Below are 14,791 nucleotides of genomic sequence, written 5' to 3'. Positions count from 1 at the left end.
AGAAAGCTAAAGGACTGTCTTTTTTTTATGAACTGTTACTTATTTTACATCTAATTACTTTCTGCTTTTATATATCTTTATTAAAGAATTTCGGGGGAGGGACCTAAATATCAGAACTATGGGATTCCATTAAGTCAGTGATGGGGGAAATCCATAGCTTTTAAATACTTTATGTAAATAATGAAAATTAAAATAAGTAAATATTCAACTCAAAAAAGAAAGTAAAGAAAATAGATAGCAATAAAGATAAAGTGCTCGACCTTCTTCAAGTCAGATGCTGACAAGATGGAAGCCAAATGCCAAATCATTCTCCTAGATTGGCCCCTGGATGTGGACTACTATGGGATGATGACATCCTAGAACACTCTGAATTCACGGCTACTGCTCCAAGCACAGGGCAACCATCTCCTCAGGTGGCCCAGGCATTTTAACCAGAGACAGGATGGAAGTATAGTTTTTCCATGCAGATCTTTAAAAATATTCTACTACTAGCAATCCATAACAGCAAAGGGGCAGCTTTTGTGCAACTCAATCCCTACTAGTAATTAATATTAAGCTGAACTGTGTCCAAAATGACCTGTACACAGTTACTATAGCTACTTTAAAATTAAAGCTAAAGCTAAAATACGCCAAAGTCTACAAGGTTGTATGAATCTCAGCAATTAAGTGTAAAATTTTATGTTTACCAATGTTTAGTATTTAAAGGAATTTATTTCCTGAAACCGTATCTACCATCTTCAATTTCAATTATATTTCACAGACATTAAGAGCACACCAGGGAAAATATTTATAACAAATAAAAAGAAAGCATACAAAATTACACATGTAGTAATGACTTTGCAAAACAAAATATAAATATGCCATATTTTATACACCACAATATTCACAGTGGTAGTAACTCCTTGAAGGTAAAAATCCCTGTCCTACTCGTCTTTCTAGTGCCATTTTACAGAAGAGTTCCTGGTACAAAGTAGGTATTCAGTAAGTGCTTGCTGGAAAAAATGAAAGTGAACAATATACATCTTCAAAAAAAAGGTACTCAATCAAGTAAATATATGAAATTTTTATATTTTTATCTGAAATATACAAAGGACTAAAGACAAAGTCAATACCTAACTAAAATTCTCTGAAGTAACTTCATTATTACAAAGTTAAATCTTGAGTCAAAAATCCAAATCTAAAAATATGGTCTCAAAAATCACATATCTACATATAACACTAAGAAAGTAAATTGTCTTATGCTGCATCATCATCATCCACAGCAGCATAGATGGCTTGATTCCTCCTCTTAATTTTCTTTCTTTGTTCAGGTTCATGTTCATCACTCAGCCTCTTCAATGGCAACTCTAAGTCGTTTCCATCCTCTGACTCCGGAGCCTCACCAAGTTTCCCCTCTCTGCCATCTGGGGAACCCAATGTATCATCAGAAGATACAACCATGGAACCCGGCAAGATCCTGACATCAGAGAAGCTTGCAGAGAAGTCAGAAGCTTGATCAGAAGGTTCTACAGATGGTGTATTCATGTCACTATGCGTACTTACAATACTATCTTCATCTTCCTCTTCTTCATCTAACATTATTTCATCTGGATTAATAGAGGACAGGGCAGATGTATCTGTGTTATATTCACTACGGTCTTCTCCAGAGTCATTACTCTCCATGTCATCCTGCTCTTCAAATTCACCACACAAGTGATGTTCTTCCTTGGCCTTCTGAAGCCTGACATTCATGTCAGTGATGCCAAGTTGGGCACAAAACTCAGTAGTTTGGGGATTGATCCTATGAACCAACTGCATTTGTGTCTGTGGCCTGCTAGGGTCATAACAAGCAGCTGTTATGCTAAAGTTACATGGAACTTTGAGGTCATGATTCAGTATTTCCAATACTTTGTTCATAGCTTCTTCTGTTGCACTATAATCCCACCTACAAAAGTCCAAAACAATAGCTTTTTACATTTTATCAGCCTCAGACAATAAAAGATGAAATCTAACTATGGACTTCATGTGCAAGGATAAAATATAAACTATATATAAAAATTCCATCTAACAAAATTATAGTTAATTTGCCAAAGGCCCATTTTGAAATAAAAACAATTCTTAGAAAAAACTTAACTCACACTCTAAAACAAGTACAAATTACTTTAATCTGTTAACCAAATCTCCACTCTATTATAGTTAGTTTTACACATGCTTATTCATTTATATACTTATCTGGGTTGGTATTCCCATCATCCAATTTTATATCCCTTGATGGAAAATTTGTAGTTTTCCATACCAGTCAGTAAACCCTGAATTACTCTGACACTCATTTAACAATAATTCCCTTGATTAAAAAAAGAAAAGAAAAGAAAAAGGTGGAGGGGACAAAAATTGGGTATGCAACAGAGAGAGCAAACCCTAAATAAGGTCAGACTTACCTTGTATGCAGGCCATTATTTTCAGGCATATTCCAGAGGCGCTCAGTCACGTTAATAAGATCATCAGTAGCCCTGAGAACAGTGAGCCATTCAATATCATACTCTAAGTACTCAGGAGCACTGGGGTCATGTTCTATTTCTATTACCTATAGAAAAGAAATCAGTAATTTTAAGAATGCATTTCTATTTTTAATATTCTAAGAATTTCAATTTAATAGCTAACAAACACGTAACATAAGTGTTCCCAAAGAATTCTCAGAATACATAAATTATAGAGCATAAATAAATTCTAAAGGGAAAATTAATATTTTTCTAATCATTGGAAGAGCAAAACTATATCACTAAGTTATTTCATTTTCATTTTACCTGAAGAAAGTCTCTATGTGGTAAGCATTTGTCCAAGGCTAAAAATTTGGTTGCTTTGGCTGTCTGTCCTTTATCCTTGGCCTAGAAATATGAACCATGATTTAAGAAAAAATGTTAAAATATCACATGTAATTCATACACAGAAGAGGATGGAAACAATCTTTATTAAACATACCCCTAAGTCGTGTGTCAAAGCAACAACTGTCACTGTTCCAAAGTAAGTTAGTTCTATAACCACTTGTGTAAATGACAGGCAAGGCACTTAAACTCTGAGCTTCAACTTCCTAACAAAAGTCAAAGCAGACACAAATGCTGATGATAATATTGATACTGTTAAAGCACATAACACAAAGGTTAATGATAACAGAAGAGCTTAAAAGTAATCTGGCAGAGCTAAAACTAAACAACTTTTAGAAGAAATTATACGGAAAAATCTTTATAACCTTGGGTTGGGTAAAGATCTCTTAGATACAACACCAAAAGTAGGCATGATACATTCACAGAATGAAAGATTGTTCAACAATAAAAATGAAAGAAATACTAAACCTGCTGAATGAATGAACCTCAAAAACAAGCAAAGGAAAGAAACCACAAGCCAAAGACTACAGATTTTTGATCCCACTTATATAAGTGTTCAGAAAAGGCAAATCCAGAGAGACACAAAGCAGATCAGTGGGTGCCTGGGGCTGAGGGTGAGAACATGGACTCACAGCAAATAGACACAAAAGATCTTTTGGGGTGTTGGAAATGTTCTAAAACCGGGCTATGTGATATTTGCTCTGGAAACATCTGGAACTCTGGAAATATACTAAAACTCACTGAACTGTACATTTAAATAGGTGAATTTTATGTTATGTAAATTATACTCCAATGAAACTATTTAAAAAAAATGCATTGGCAAAAAGAAACATGGGTAGGAGGTGGTGGGTCACAAACACGAAGATCATACTGGATGCAGTAAAAAAGTGACTCAGGGAGAACAGTAAGGCACATGGAGGAAAACAGACAAGGAAGCAGGCTATGGGCCATCCTGCTGTGGGCCAGGTTTCAGTTCACTGGTGGTGAGGGACTAAGAAAGGTGCAAGGCACACAGATTACAGGCAGATGATGGCAGCAGGGCAGTTCTGAGGAAAGGTGACTTTTGGTGTTGGAAAAAGGGGCTGAAACAGAACACTGGCAAAGTCAGAGGAGGTTGAGGAGCTAAGAAAAAGGGATCAAACATATTAATTCAGAGATTTAAGTCCCTGAGGTTGACAACAGAAGATGGACGGGGAGGAAAGTACCAAATCTGATGCTTCAACAAAAATCCAGGAGTGTCATGAGCCCTAGGAGACAGAAGAGAGTAACACAGATGTAGAAAAGGTGACTGATATAAACCAATGACTTGGACATTAAAAGAGAATAATCACTTTGGCAGTGGCCCAAAGGAAAATAAAAGGAGTAACCTTGCCTCCGCCTCCCAGTGAAACTGGGGAGTGAGGATAAGCCCACAACAGCAAGGGCCTACAGGAGTATTTTCAAACAGAACTTTCCAAACTGTATTTGAGGAACATCATTAAAGTGTACCCCCACCATGGAAAAGTGTTGGGTCAAGTTCAGGAAGCACTGCACACCACACTCCACTCTTGGAGAAAGGCAGTGCCCATTAACACATTAAAGACTCTCAGAAATTTTATAGAAGCCTTTGAGAAGAAATCTCTAACCTTGTTAACCCAGCATTTTCTAAATGGTTTCTCTACGGAATACTTTATGGGGCAAGTCAGAGCTTGGTGAGAATGGGAGGGGAAAGGGAGAGCCACGCCATTTCCATAAAAGCCTAATTGTAAGTATAAATTTATTCTCTACCTTCCATCGAGCACTATCATCCAAGCAGTTTCCCCAAGGAAAACTCTGGGAATCCCTCTCTGTCACCAAATCCTGATGATTCTGCTTCCAAAATCTCTCTGGAACCTGCGTTCTCTGTGTTCCCTCTCCACCGCAGGTTAGAACCTTGTCTTTTTATGCCTCCCATTTTACTTACTACAATCCATACACAAAACTGCTACCAAACTAACCTTTCTGAAATGAAAATCTGGTTTCATCACTCCTCAACTTTCCCCCTTACCTTCTGGTTAAAACCCAAACTCCAGAGCACGGCCCAGAAGGCAGCTATGATCTCGTTCCAGCCTCATCTCTCCCTCTGCCTCAGCCATAGGGACTGCTGCAGTCCCCCAGTGCGCATCAGCGCCAGGCATTCAGGCCACCAGCCTTTGCACACACTGATTGCTCTACCCGGATGGTGTTACCTAGATTCTACTGCTTCCTGGCACAGTCGATTCCTCTGGAAAACCTTCTCCATCTCTTCATCTCCTGTCCGCATCCCCATCTCAGTGCAGTATGGCGGAGGTGTTCCCACGGTATCCCGGCACTTTTCATCACCAATTTATTACACTATTTTATAATCACCGGCGTGTCTCTTCCCCCCAAGGATACGGAGTCACTCGCAAGAGCAAAGTTATCTTTGATCTCTTTCTCTCAATTTACAACTGTGCCCACAGTGCCTTAGGCCACACATATCTGGTAAGTGTTTGTTAAATGAAAGAATAAATATTTTTGGTTTCTACCTGATGCTGCATCAAGGCTGCAAACTTCACGTGAAGGTGTGCGGAAAACCAGTACGTGGGCTTGAAGTGCTCTAAGAGCTCTGAGGCAGCAGGACTTCCCAAGGTGTTATTTTCCACTTCTTGTCGGAAAAAAGATTTTGTCTTAAGAAGCTGCTGCTTATTTCCATAATGATAGATCTTTCTTGGCCAATCGTGAGATAAGAATATGTCCATAGGCTGCTTCAGCTTTAACAGAAAAAGAAAGAAAACTTAAAAAAAAAAAAGAAGATCAAAAGCAATCCCCGGCTTTCTCTCCACTACCGCACAACCGTTTGCCCACTTAGAGCTTTAGATTTCTCTGTAATTCATTCTAAGGAAACTTCATTTAAGAAGGTCACAGAAACACTAAGAAATACTAAGCTCACTCATCTAAGCCAGGAGAAACCGCTTTCCCTCTCCTCACAAATCACCCCTATTTTCCATGGCAAGGCAGGGCCATACAGATACACTGTGATCAGACTGTCAGCCAGCTATGGTCTTTGGTAGAGGGCCTCTAAAATATATAGTAACTGTCATTCTTTTCCTTCTAGTGAATAAACTGTTTTAAGATACAGAGACACCAGATTTCATGAGATCTATAATGTAAATAATACAGTAAAACCCTAAGGTATATATTCCTTTTTTTTCCCCTAATGGACTCATATAGCATACACCTAAAAAACTGTGTTTACTACATAAATTATAGTAGAGGTATTTAAGGTGGCTGGTGTCTTCATGGGGAGGCCACAAAATACACTCCATACTTTACTGATCCCCAGCACCTTCAAGTAATTTGCAACAAACACCTGGAAAACTAAATTAAAATAACTTAAGTGGTTCAAGACGATGCAAGATATGACAGATATGACTTATCACTGAATAACTGATTCAGGCAGTAAGTGCAATGAAATTTCAGAATAGGCTGATGGCTTTAAAACAGAGCACTGGTAGGGCACCTGGGTGGCTCAGCTGGTTAAGCGTCTGACCCTTAATCTCAGCTCAGGTCTTGATCTCGGGGTCATGAGTTCAAGCCTTACATTGGGCCCCACACTGGGCATGGAGCCTACTTAAAAAACCAAACCAAACAAAAAACTAGAACACTGGTATCTAAGCTGGTTCTTCAAAGACTGGTAGGACTGAAATGGGGAAAAGGGAAAAAGCATTCAAGGTAGGGAACTGTTATGAGTAGGGTATTAAAGAAATGCCCGCAAAGCATCCTCTTGCTCCTGCAGAGACCGTAGGGTATGGTGGGAAGGGCCTGAGAGCATCAGGCAGGCTCCACCCCTTAACTCCTTGGGAAATCCCAGGGAAGGCTACTTACCTATCTGAGCCTTGACCTCGCATCCTTAATGTGACAAAGTCAGAGTAACACCTACTTCACAGAATTGTGTGGCAATTATATGAAATATCATGTGTGAAAACTGCTTAGCCCAGTGTCAGGCATTTAATGTGTTCTCAAACAAAAACCTAGTTTCACCTACTCTCCAGTTAAGCCAAGTGTTCCAAAGCCACCTTCACAATTTTACCATTTTTTTCTAACATTTTTACCACTATTTATTTCCTATTTAATACCATTAGTTAAAATATTTTAATATTTTCTTTAAAGTATCACTTTATGCCAAGAGATATTCTTTAGCCTTATCCTAAGTAGTAATATCTGAAGTCATGGATTAAATGTTCTATTTTATTATGACTCCCTAAAATAAATTCATAACATTAGAATTAAAAAATGTTCATCTGTGAAACTCCTAAAAACAACTCAAGATCCAAATTTTAGAAATACTGAATTAAGTCTTCTTGGAAGTTGTATACCAAAATGATCAAAATACACTTTGGTACAGAATTGCTTTAACATTTTTTCAAGTCTGCTATAATGTACTTTTTACATACCTGTTTTAATTTATAGACTTCAATATTTCTCACATGATATATACTCCTTATTGTAGCTGGATTATAAGGGGGGCACTCAAAATGACCTTAAATTAAAGAAGAGAAATAAGCTATATTCAACTCCCTTAAATAGCGCAAATACAAATATATACATACACTTCAAAACTGAGGTCTGTCATTAATGCTTTTGGTTCTTAAAAATTTTACGAAGACACTGCTCTTAAAGTGCTGGTATTTTCTACTAATAAGTGATCACTAACTATAAATCTAAATAACTGAGGGGCTTATGATTTTTTAAATTAAATTATATTTAATACGGAATATGTTGGTTATTCATAGTTTAAAAATTTAAAAGATACCATCAGAATGGAATGAGAAGAGTTCCTCCAGAGAGTAGACCAGTGATGCCTAGGGCTGGGGTGGGAGCAGGGATTAACTACAAAACTTTTAGGAATGATAGAAATGTTCTAAATCTGGATGGTTGCATAACCCTATAAAGTCACTAAAACTCATTGAATTGTATACTTCCAAAGATATGTAAATTTTACCTCTACAAAGCTGCTAAAACAATGGGAGGCAGGGATCCTCCTATTCCTGTCCCCCAGCCACCAGTAACACTACCTAGAGGCAACCAGTGTTAATCAGGTTTTAGTATTTTATTCCAGGGATATCAACTACGCATATAATAATACACAAACTTCTTTATCCTTCCTTTTTTTTACACAAATGGCAGTATAGTTTATACATGTCCTGTGCCTTGTTTTTTGCACTTATCTTGGCGTTCTTTGTATATGTCACACATAGAGCTGCTTATTTTCCTTTTTAAAAAAAAAATAGCTTCATAGCACTACATTGTATTATCATGATACAGTTAATTAGTTCCTACCTTTTGTCATTACAAACAAGGCTGAAATAAAAAAATGTGTACACATCATTTTGCACTTACGGAATATATCTGTAAATTACATTCCTGGAAATAGAACTCCTGGGTTTTATAATTTCCACAGACTACCAGCTGTCCTCCAAAGAGTGGGAGGACAGTTTGCACCCACACTTGCCATGAAGGAGACGGCCTATTTTTGTACTCCTGTGCCAATAGTTTAGAATCATGGGGAACAGCACAGCAGGGAACAGACTTGTGATTTAACAGTTACATTGAGGATATAAGTTTTAGCTGCCAACTCATAAAAATTTGAAATCAGTGTGAACCCAAGTTATTCCTTTAACTTGAAAACCAAGGTATAATCTTTTCAGATACAGTGGAATGAATAAGTACAGTGTGGTATACTTCTACAATGGAATACTACTCACAAATTATAATGAATAGAGTGAGATATATCAACATGGATTCCAAAAACTAAATAGTAAACAATGAAGCAAGCTGCAGGAAGATACATGCAAAATGATACATTCACATGAAGTTTAAAACATGCTATATCATACACTGTTTAAAGCTGTTACACAACTCGTAATGACGTAATCAAGCTAATGACAAATACCAAATTCAGAAGAATGACTGCCTGGTGAGGAAAGGGAAGGATAAAAGGAGAAGAATGGGACTGAGGACAGATAAACAGTGAGCTTTGACAGTATCTATACTGTTTCATTTCTTTAAAATCCTAACTAAAAGTTACAAAATACAAAGACGTGATAAAACTAGATGGTAGATACATAAATAGTATGTTCTAATGTTCTCAACATTTTCCTATGTATAAAATATTTCATTAAAAAAAGTAATAATAGTTCAGAGAAAAAATCCAATGAAAAAGTCAAACTATATATTATGCTTAAGTTACTCTGAAGCATGCAAGTTCTAAAGTTTAAAAACAATTCTCAGAATAATACCTTTTCGATAGTCATGAGATTTAAAGATACCAGAGATGCCACCAATCCTTACGCCTCGGTATTTTACTACACCAGCCAAACCTGAAAAAGCACACAGTTAAATAAAATTACCATAGGCAGAAGCAATCTCTTTACTAACTAAATGAATAGTTTAAAGGCCTAGAACTCCATGCAGTCCTAAAATTATTTGAAAATTAAATGTCATGATGAAGTTACTCTCTTACATAGTGATATGCCAACAATATATAAGGCAGACTAGGGAGGAGAGGCCTAGAAGCAGAGAGGCAAGAGACTAAGCAGAAGGGAAGGAACAAATGAGATTAGGTGTGTTAAGGGAGAAACAGACATAATTTGGTACCTAATCGAATTTTACAGTGGGTTGGGGGGGGAATAAGGAAAAATGTCCTATGATGGATTTATAGGTTATAAATCTGAAAGTCAACAGATATAAAGAACCTGCAGTTTCTGTATTTCATTTCTGACTGACCATCTTCAAACACCTTCTCACAATATTGCAGCTGTCAAAAGATCAACCAGTAACGAAGTAGAGAAATTACATTTCTTAAATTATGATGTCATCATTAGAGCTATAAAGATTTTATTTATTTGAGGGAAAGAAAGCACGAGCTAGGGGAGGTGCAGAGGGAGAGAGAGAATCTCTCAAGCAGACTCCACGCTGAGCAAGGAGACCAACGTGGGGCTCTATCTCACAACGCTGAGATCATGGCCTGAGCCGAAATCCAGAGTTGTATGCTCAACTGAGTGAGCCACCCCGGCGCCCCACTATAGACATTTAAATAAAGAGAAGAAAGGCCTGTATAGTCTAACAGGACTAGAATTGAACCTGAATCTAATCAGGCTGTGAATCTAAACAGAGATTACAAGTAATGCAGAGGATAAAAGGAACATGTTAAACAACATAAGAAATTCCAATCAGCTAAATCCAGAAAGCAGGAAATTCTATAAGACAAATTTCTCATTTTCTTCAACAAATAAACAACATGGGGTGGGGGAGAAAAAGGGACCGTTACAGCCTAAGAGGCTTTAGAATCATGACAGTCAAATGAAATGTGTGGACCTGGTTTGGAGTCTATTTGAACAAGCCAATTGTAAAACCAACCTCTTTGTGATAATCACAGAAATCTGAACATGAACTAGGCAACAGATAATGGGAATTACTGCTACTTTAGTTAAGTATAATAATGGTACTGTAGCTGTGATATTTTTAAAAATCCTTATCTCTTAAAAATATGTACTGAAGTATTCACAGGTGAAATAATCTGATGGCTGGGATTTGTTTTACAATACTCCAGTCACTTCTTCCCACAAACAAGTCTGGAGGGGAGTGGGGTTGAAATAAGGATGGCAGAATGATAATAGTTGTTGAAGCTGGTTAATAGGTACAGAGACTCATTATACTACTCTGTATTTTTGTGTATGTCTAACAATTTCCATTATAATAAGTTTAAGTTTTCTTAATTTAATAGAGTAAGAAAAATAAAGGGATTGCAAATAGTGTAAAAGGCCTTTACAATTATATTTATTATCACTACATTATCTATATTGCTTAAAACACTAGATGAAGCATGGACATATTTTCATGATTACCTACTTAAATTAACTGTTTTAATTAAATTTTCATAATTAACTATTTAAATTAAGAGGCATTCCCCAAAAAACTATACATCTCAAGATGCTGCCCAACTATTATACAAATCCTGACAGGCTCTTCCATTCCAAACAAATCAAAACATTACTCACGAACACATACCTAAATAATAAATGTTTGGCGCCACCCAGCCACCATAGGGTAACTCTTGCAAATGATTTGAGGCTTCATGGTTTCCCCCAATGAAGACTGTGAGAACTGGGGCCTTTTTCTCTCCAGAGTAATACCTAGAACATAAGGGTAAAGTTGTCAGTTGGCATAGCAGAAATCAGACATAGAGAAAAGCAGTAACTCATGCCTATAAAATTGGGCACAGCAGAAAAGCAAAATAAGATCCAAAGGAAAAATCTGAGCGCACTATAAAAAACTCTAAACGAATTGCCTATACTTGTCCTTAAGAATGAAGGGGCTGACACCTTGGGTTCAAAGCCACAGTGCGTTCAATGAGGTTAAGAACTTTGTCAGTTCTTAACCTTAGCTTCTAGAACGCGGACGAGCACTAAGCAGGCGTCCAATAAAAACTCCTGGATCAGTAAATAAAGCAGTCCCAGAGTCCTATCAAGTACAAGGTAGATTAACCTGTCAGCTTCTTCCTGCAGGTCTTTCCCTCAGGCTTCGATTTCCGAAAACAGACAAGACAGGTGAAAGGAAATGAGAAAAGTGACATTTACTAAGCAACCTTTCCTAGACACAGCGTGAACAAAGAAGGTAACTAAGTAAGACAGTTAGTCAGTGGAGGGGGGGCGGGGGGGGAATTCGAATCCAGTCCGGGTTCTCTCCCACTCACTGCTGGATAGTCACACCTCGCACCGCCGGGTCCAGGGCCCGGGCCGCGCCGCTCACCTGTAGAAGGTCTGCATGTGGCGGTACTTGGGCGGGACGGCCATGCAACGCAAGTCGGCCTCGTTGCGCACCGCCTGGAAGTCGCCGCAACACAGCAGAAGATCTATCGGCCCGGGGCCGCGCCTCTCCGCCAGCGCAAGCGTCTCATAGATCTTGTCCAGCTCGCCGTGGCAGCAGCCGGCCACAGCCACCCGCATCCTGCCGGCTCGAGGCGGCGAGCGCTGCCCGCAAGCCCCTACACCAGAGCCAGCCCAGGGCGGACAGCAAGGCACGGACCGATCGCTCAGCTCCCGCCAACACTGACTGAGCGCACCCCTCGAAAAGACGCCTGAAATAGAATTCACTTCCGGTTTCCAAATCTCGCGAGAGATGGATAGACGAGGGCAAGAATCACAGGATTTGAGAGCGCTTTATAATGGGTTGGGGCTTTGCTTGTCTTCCTGGGTCGTTGAATTCTAGTAGTCTGGCAGATGATAAAAATCAAAACCAGGGGACCCTGGGTGGCTCAGTCGGTTAAGCTTCTGCCTTAGGCTGAGGTCAGGATCCCAGAGTCCTGCGATTGACTCCCCCATGGGGCTCTTGTTCAGTGGGCAGTCTGCTTCTCCCTCTGCCTGCCGCTCGCGCTCTCTCTCTAATAAATAAATTAAATAAAATCTTTTTTAAAAAAATCAAAACCAGAATAGTTGGTTTATTTTTTTAAACCCAGAAACAGTAGTTTAGTTTGATAAAATTAAGCCAGACTAAACAAGTGAGACCGTGGGATTAGCTAATTCCCTAGGACGAACCTCTCAAGGCAAAGATAATTGCCTGAAAGCGAATTAGAAATTAAAAGATTTTTTAAAAGACACATCAAACTAAAAATAATTTTTAAATAAAACTTAAAAACTCGCTGAGGGTTTCTAAATTACCCACTGAAGAGTTTCTAAAATTATCAGTTATTTTTTTTTAAAGGCGCCGGGGACTCTTCTTCTTCCTACCAAATAGGTGTTTGCATAACTAGAATGCAAGCTCAATGAAAGCAGAAGAATGTCTCGAAAACGTCCAGGAGGGAAAAGAACCAAACAACTGAAAAATGAGTGGCCAAGACAGAAAAAGTAAACACCACTGGCCAATTTGATCAAGAAAAGTAATCTAATCAAGATAATACAGAGTAACAAATCCACCTCTCATTTAAAAAAAAAAAATGCATAAAATAACATTGTAGGAACAATGACACCAGGATTATTTCAAAAGTAAGCAGAAGATGTTAACAGAACCATGACAATAAGAAAATTCTGGAAAAGTCGAAGAAATCCATTGGAAGACATTGTACCCAGAGTGGCTTACAGGCAATTTCTTTCAAATGTACAAGATATAACTTTCATTATGTTTAAACTGAACAAAAGAGAAGAAAGGAATGGAAATCTAGTATTTCTAATCTTTTTTAATACTATGTTTTCCTTCTGATTTGGATTTTTAAATATATAAGAGATGCTTTTTACAGCATTGCTAAATTTAACTTTTTCCATTTGATTTTTTAAATTTTATTTAAATTCAATTAATTAACATATAGTGTATTATTAGTTTCAGAGATACAGTTCAGTGATTCATCAGTTGCATATAATAGCCAGTGCTCATTATATCAAGTGCCCTCTTTAATGCCCATCACCCAGTTACCCCACTTCCCCACCCACCTCCCCTCCAGCAACCCTCAGTTTGTTTCCTATAGTTAAGAGTCTCTTATGGTTTGTCTCCCTATCTGATTTCATCTTATTTTATTTTTCCTTCCCTTCCCCTATGATTCTCTGTTTTGTTTCTAAATTCTACATAAGAGTGAAACCATATAACTGTCTTTCTCTGATTGATTTGTTTTGCTTAGCATAATACTCTCTGGTCCCATCCACATCATTGCAAAGGGTAAGATTTCATTTTTTTTTTCTGATGGTTGAGTGCTATTCCATTGTGTGTATATGTATATATATATATATATACCATATCTTCTTTATCTCTTCATCTGCTAATGGACATGTGACATGTGGGCTCTTTCCGTAGTTTGGGTATTGTGCACATTGCTGCTATAAACATTGGGGTGCAGGTCCCCTTTGGATCACTATGTTTGTATCCTTTGAGTAAATACCTAGTAATGCAATTGCTGGGTCATAGGGTAGCTCCATTTTCAACCTTTTGAGGAACCTCCATACTGTTTTTCAGAGTGGCTGAGCCAGCTTGCATTCCCACCAGCAGTGTAAAAGTGCTCCCCTTTTTCCACACCCTTGCCAACATTTGTTGTTTCCTAACTCATTCATTTTAGCCATTCTGACTCATGTGAGGTGGTATCTCATTGAGGTTTTGATTTGGATTTCCCTGATGTTGAGTGATGTTGAGCATTTTTTCATGTGTCTGTTGGCCATTTGGATGTCGTCTTCGGAGAAATGTCTGTTCATGTCTTCTGCCCATTTCTTGACTGGATTACTTATTTTTTGGATATTGAGTTTCATAAGTTCTTTATAGATCTTGGATACAAGCCCTTTATCTGATAAGACACTTGCAAATATCTTCTCCCATTCTGTAGGTTGTCTTTTGGTTTTGTTGACTGTTTCCTTTGCTGTGCAAAAGCTTTTTATCTTGATGAAGTCCCAACAGTTCATTTTTGCTTTTGTTTCCCTTGCCTTTGGAGACATGTCTAGTGAGAAGTTCCTGCAGCCAAGGTCGAAGAGGTTGCTGCCTGTGTTCTTCTCTAGGATTTTGATGGATTCCTCTCTCATATTTAGGTCTTTCATCCATTTTGAGTTTATTTTTGTGTATAGTGTAAGAAAGTGGTCCAGTTTCATTCTTCTACATGTGGCTGTCCAATTTTCCCAACACCATTTGTTGAAGAGACTGTCTTTTTTCCATTGGATATTCTTTCTTGCTTTGTCCCAGATTACTTGATCATAGATCCATTTGATTTTTAATCTACAGGAATTATCATTTTCTGGATCCTTTTTTCTTCCATGTAAAATATTTTAATTGAGGTCCAATTTGAAGTAACATGAACAAATTAAAACTTAAGAGCCCATTTTGATGCATTTTCACATATGTAATCACCCATATAACCACCACCCATATCAAGATATAAAATATTTCCAGCATTCAGAAAGGCTCCTTTGTACTTCCTCACA

General features: G+C 38.0%; 1 protein-coding gene across 1 annotated transcript; it reads right to left on the bottom strand.

Annotated features, from left to right (window-relative positions):
* Positions 1–711: 711 nt before the first annotated feature.
* On the bottom strand, positions 712–11,984 carry DBR1 (debranching RNA lariats 1). Its single transcript, XM_032408634.1, has 8 exons — positions 11,652–11,984; positions 10,911–11,035; positions 9,140–9,220; positions 7,295–7,380; positions 5,387–5,611; positions 2,784–2,864; positions 2,418–2,563; positions 712–1,924 (listed from the first exon to the last, which is right to left on the bottom strand). The coding sequence occupies exons 1-8, from the start codon at positions 11,846–11,848 to the stop codon at positions 1,237–1,239; spliced, it is 1,629 nt and encodes a 542-aa protein (XP_032264525.1). The 5' UTR covers positions 11,849–11,984; the 3' UTR covers positions 712–1,236.
* Positions 11,985–14,791: the final 2,807 nt, after the last annotated feature.

The sequence above is a fragment of the Phoca vitulina genome, unplaced genomic scaffold, assembly GCF_004348235.1.
Source record: "Phoca vitulina isolate PV1807 unplaced genomic scaffold, GSC_HSeal_1.0 scaffold10, whole genome shotgun sequence".
Taxonomy (NCBI): domain Eukaryota; kingdom Metazoa; phylum Chordata; class Mammalia; order Carnivora; family Phocidae; genus Phoca; species Phoca vitulina.
Note: the sequence above shows the minus strand (reverse complement) of the source record. Positions and strands in the feature narration are given on the sequence as shown.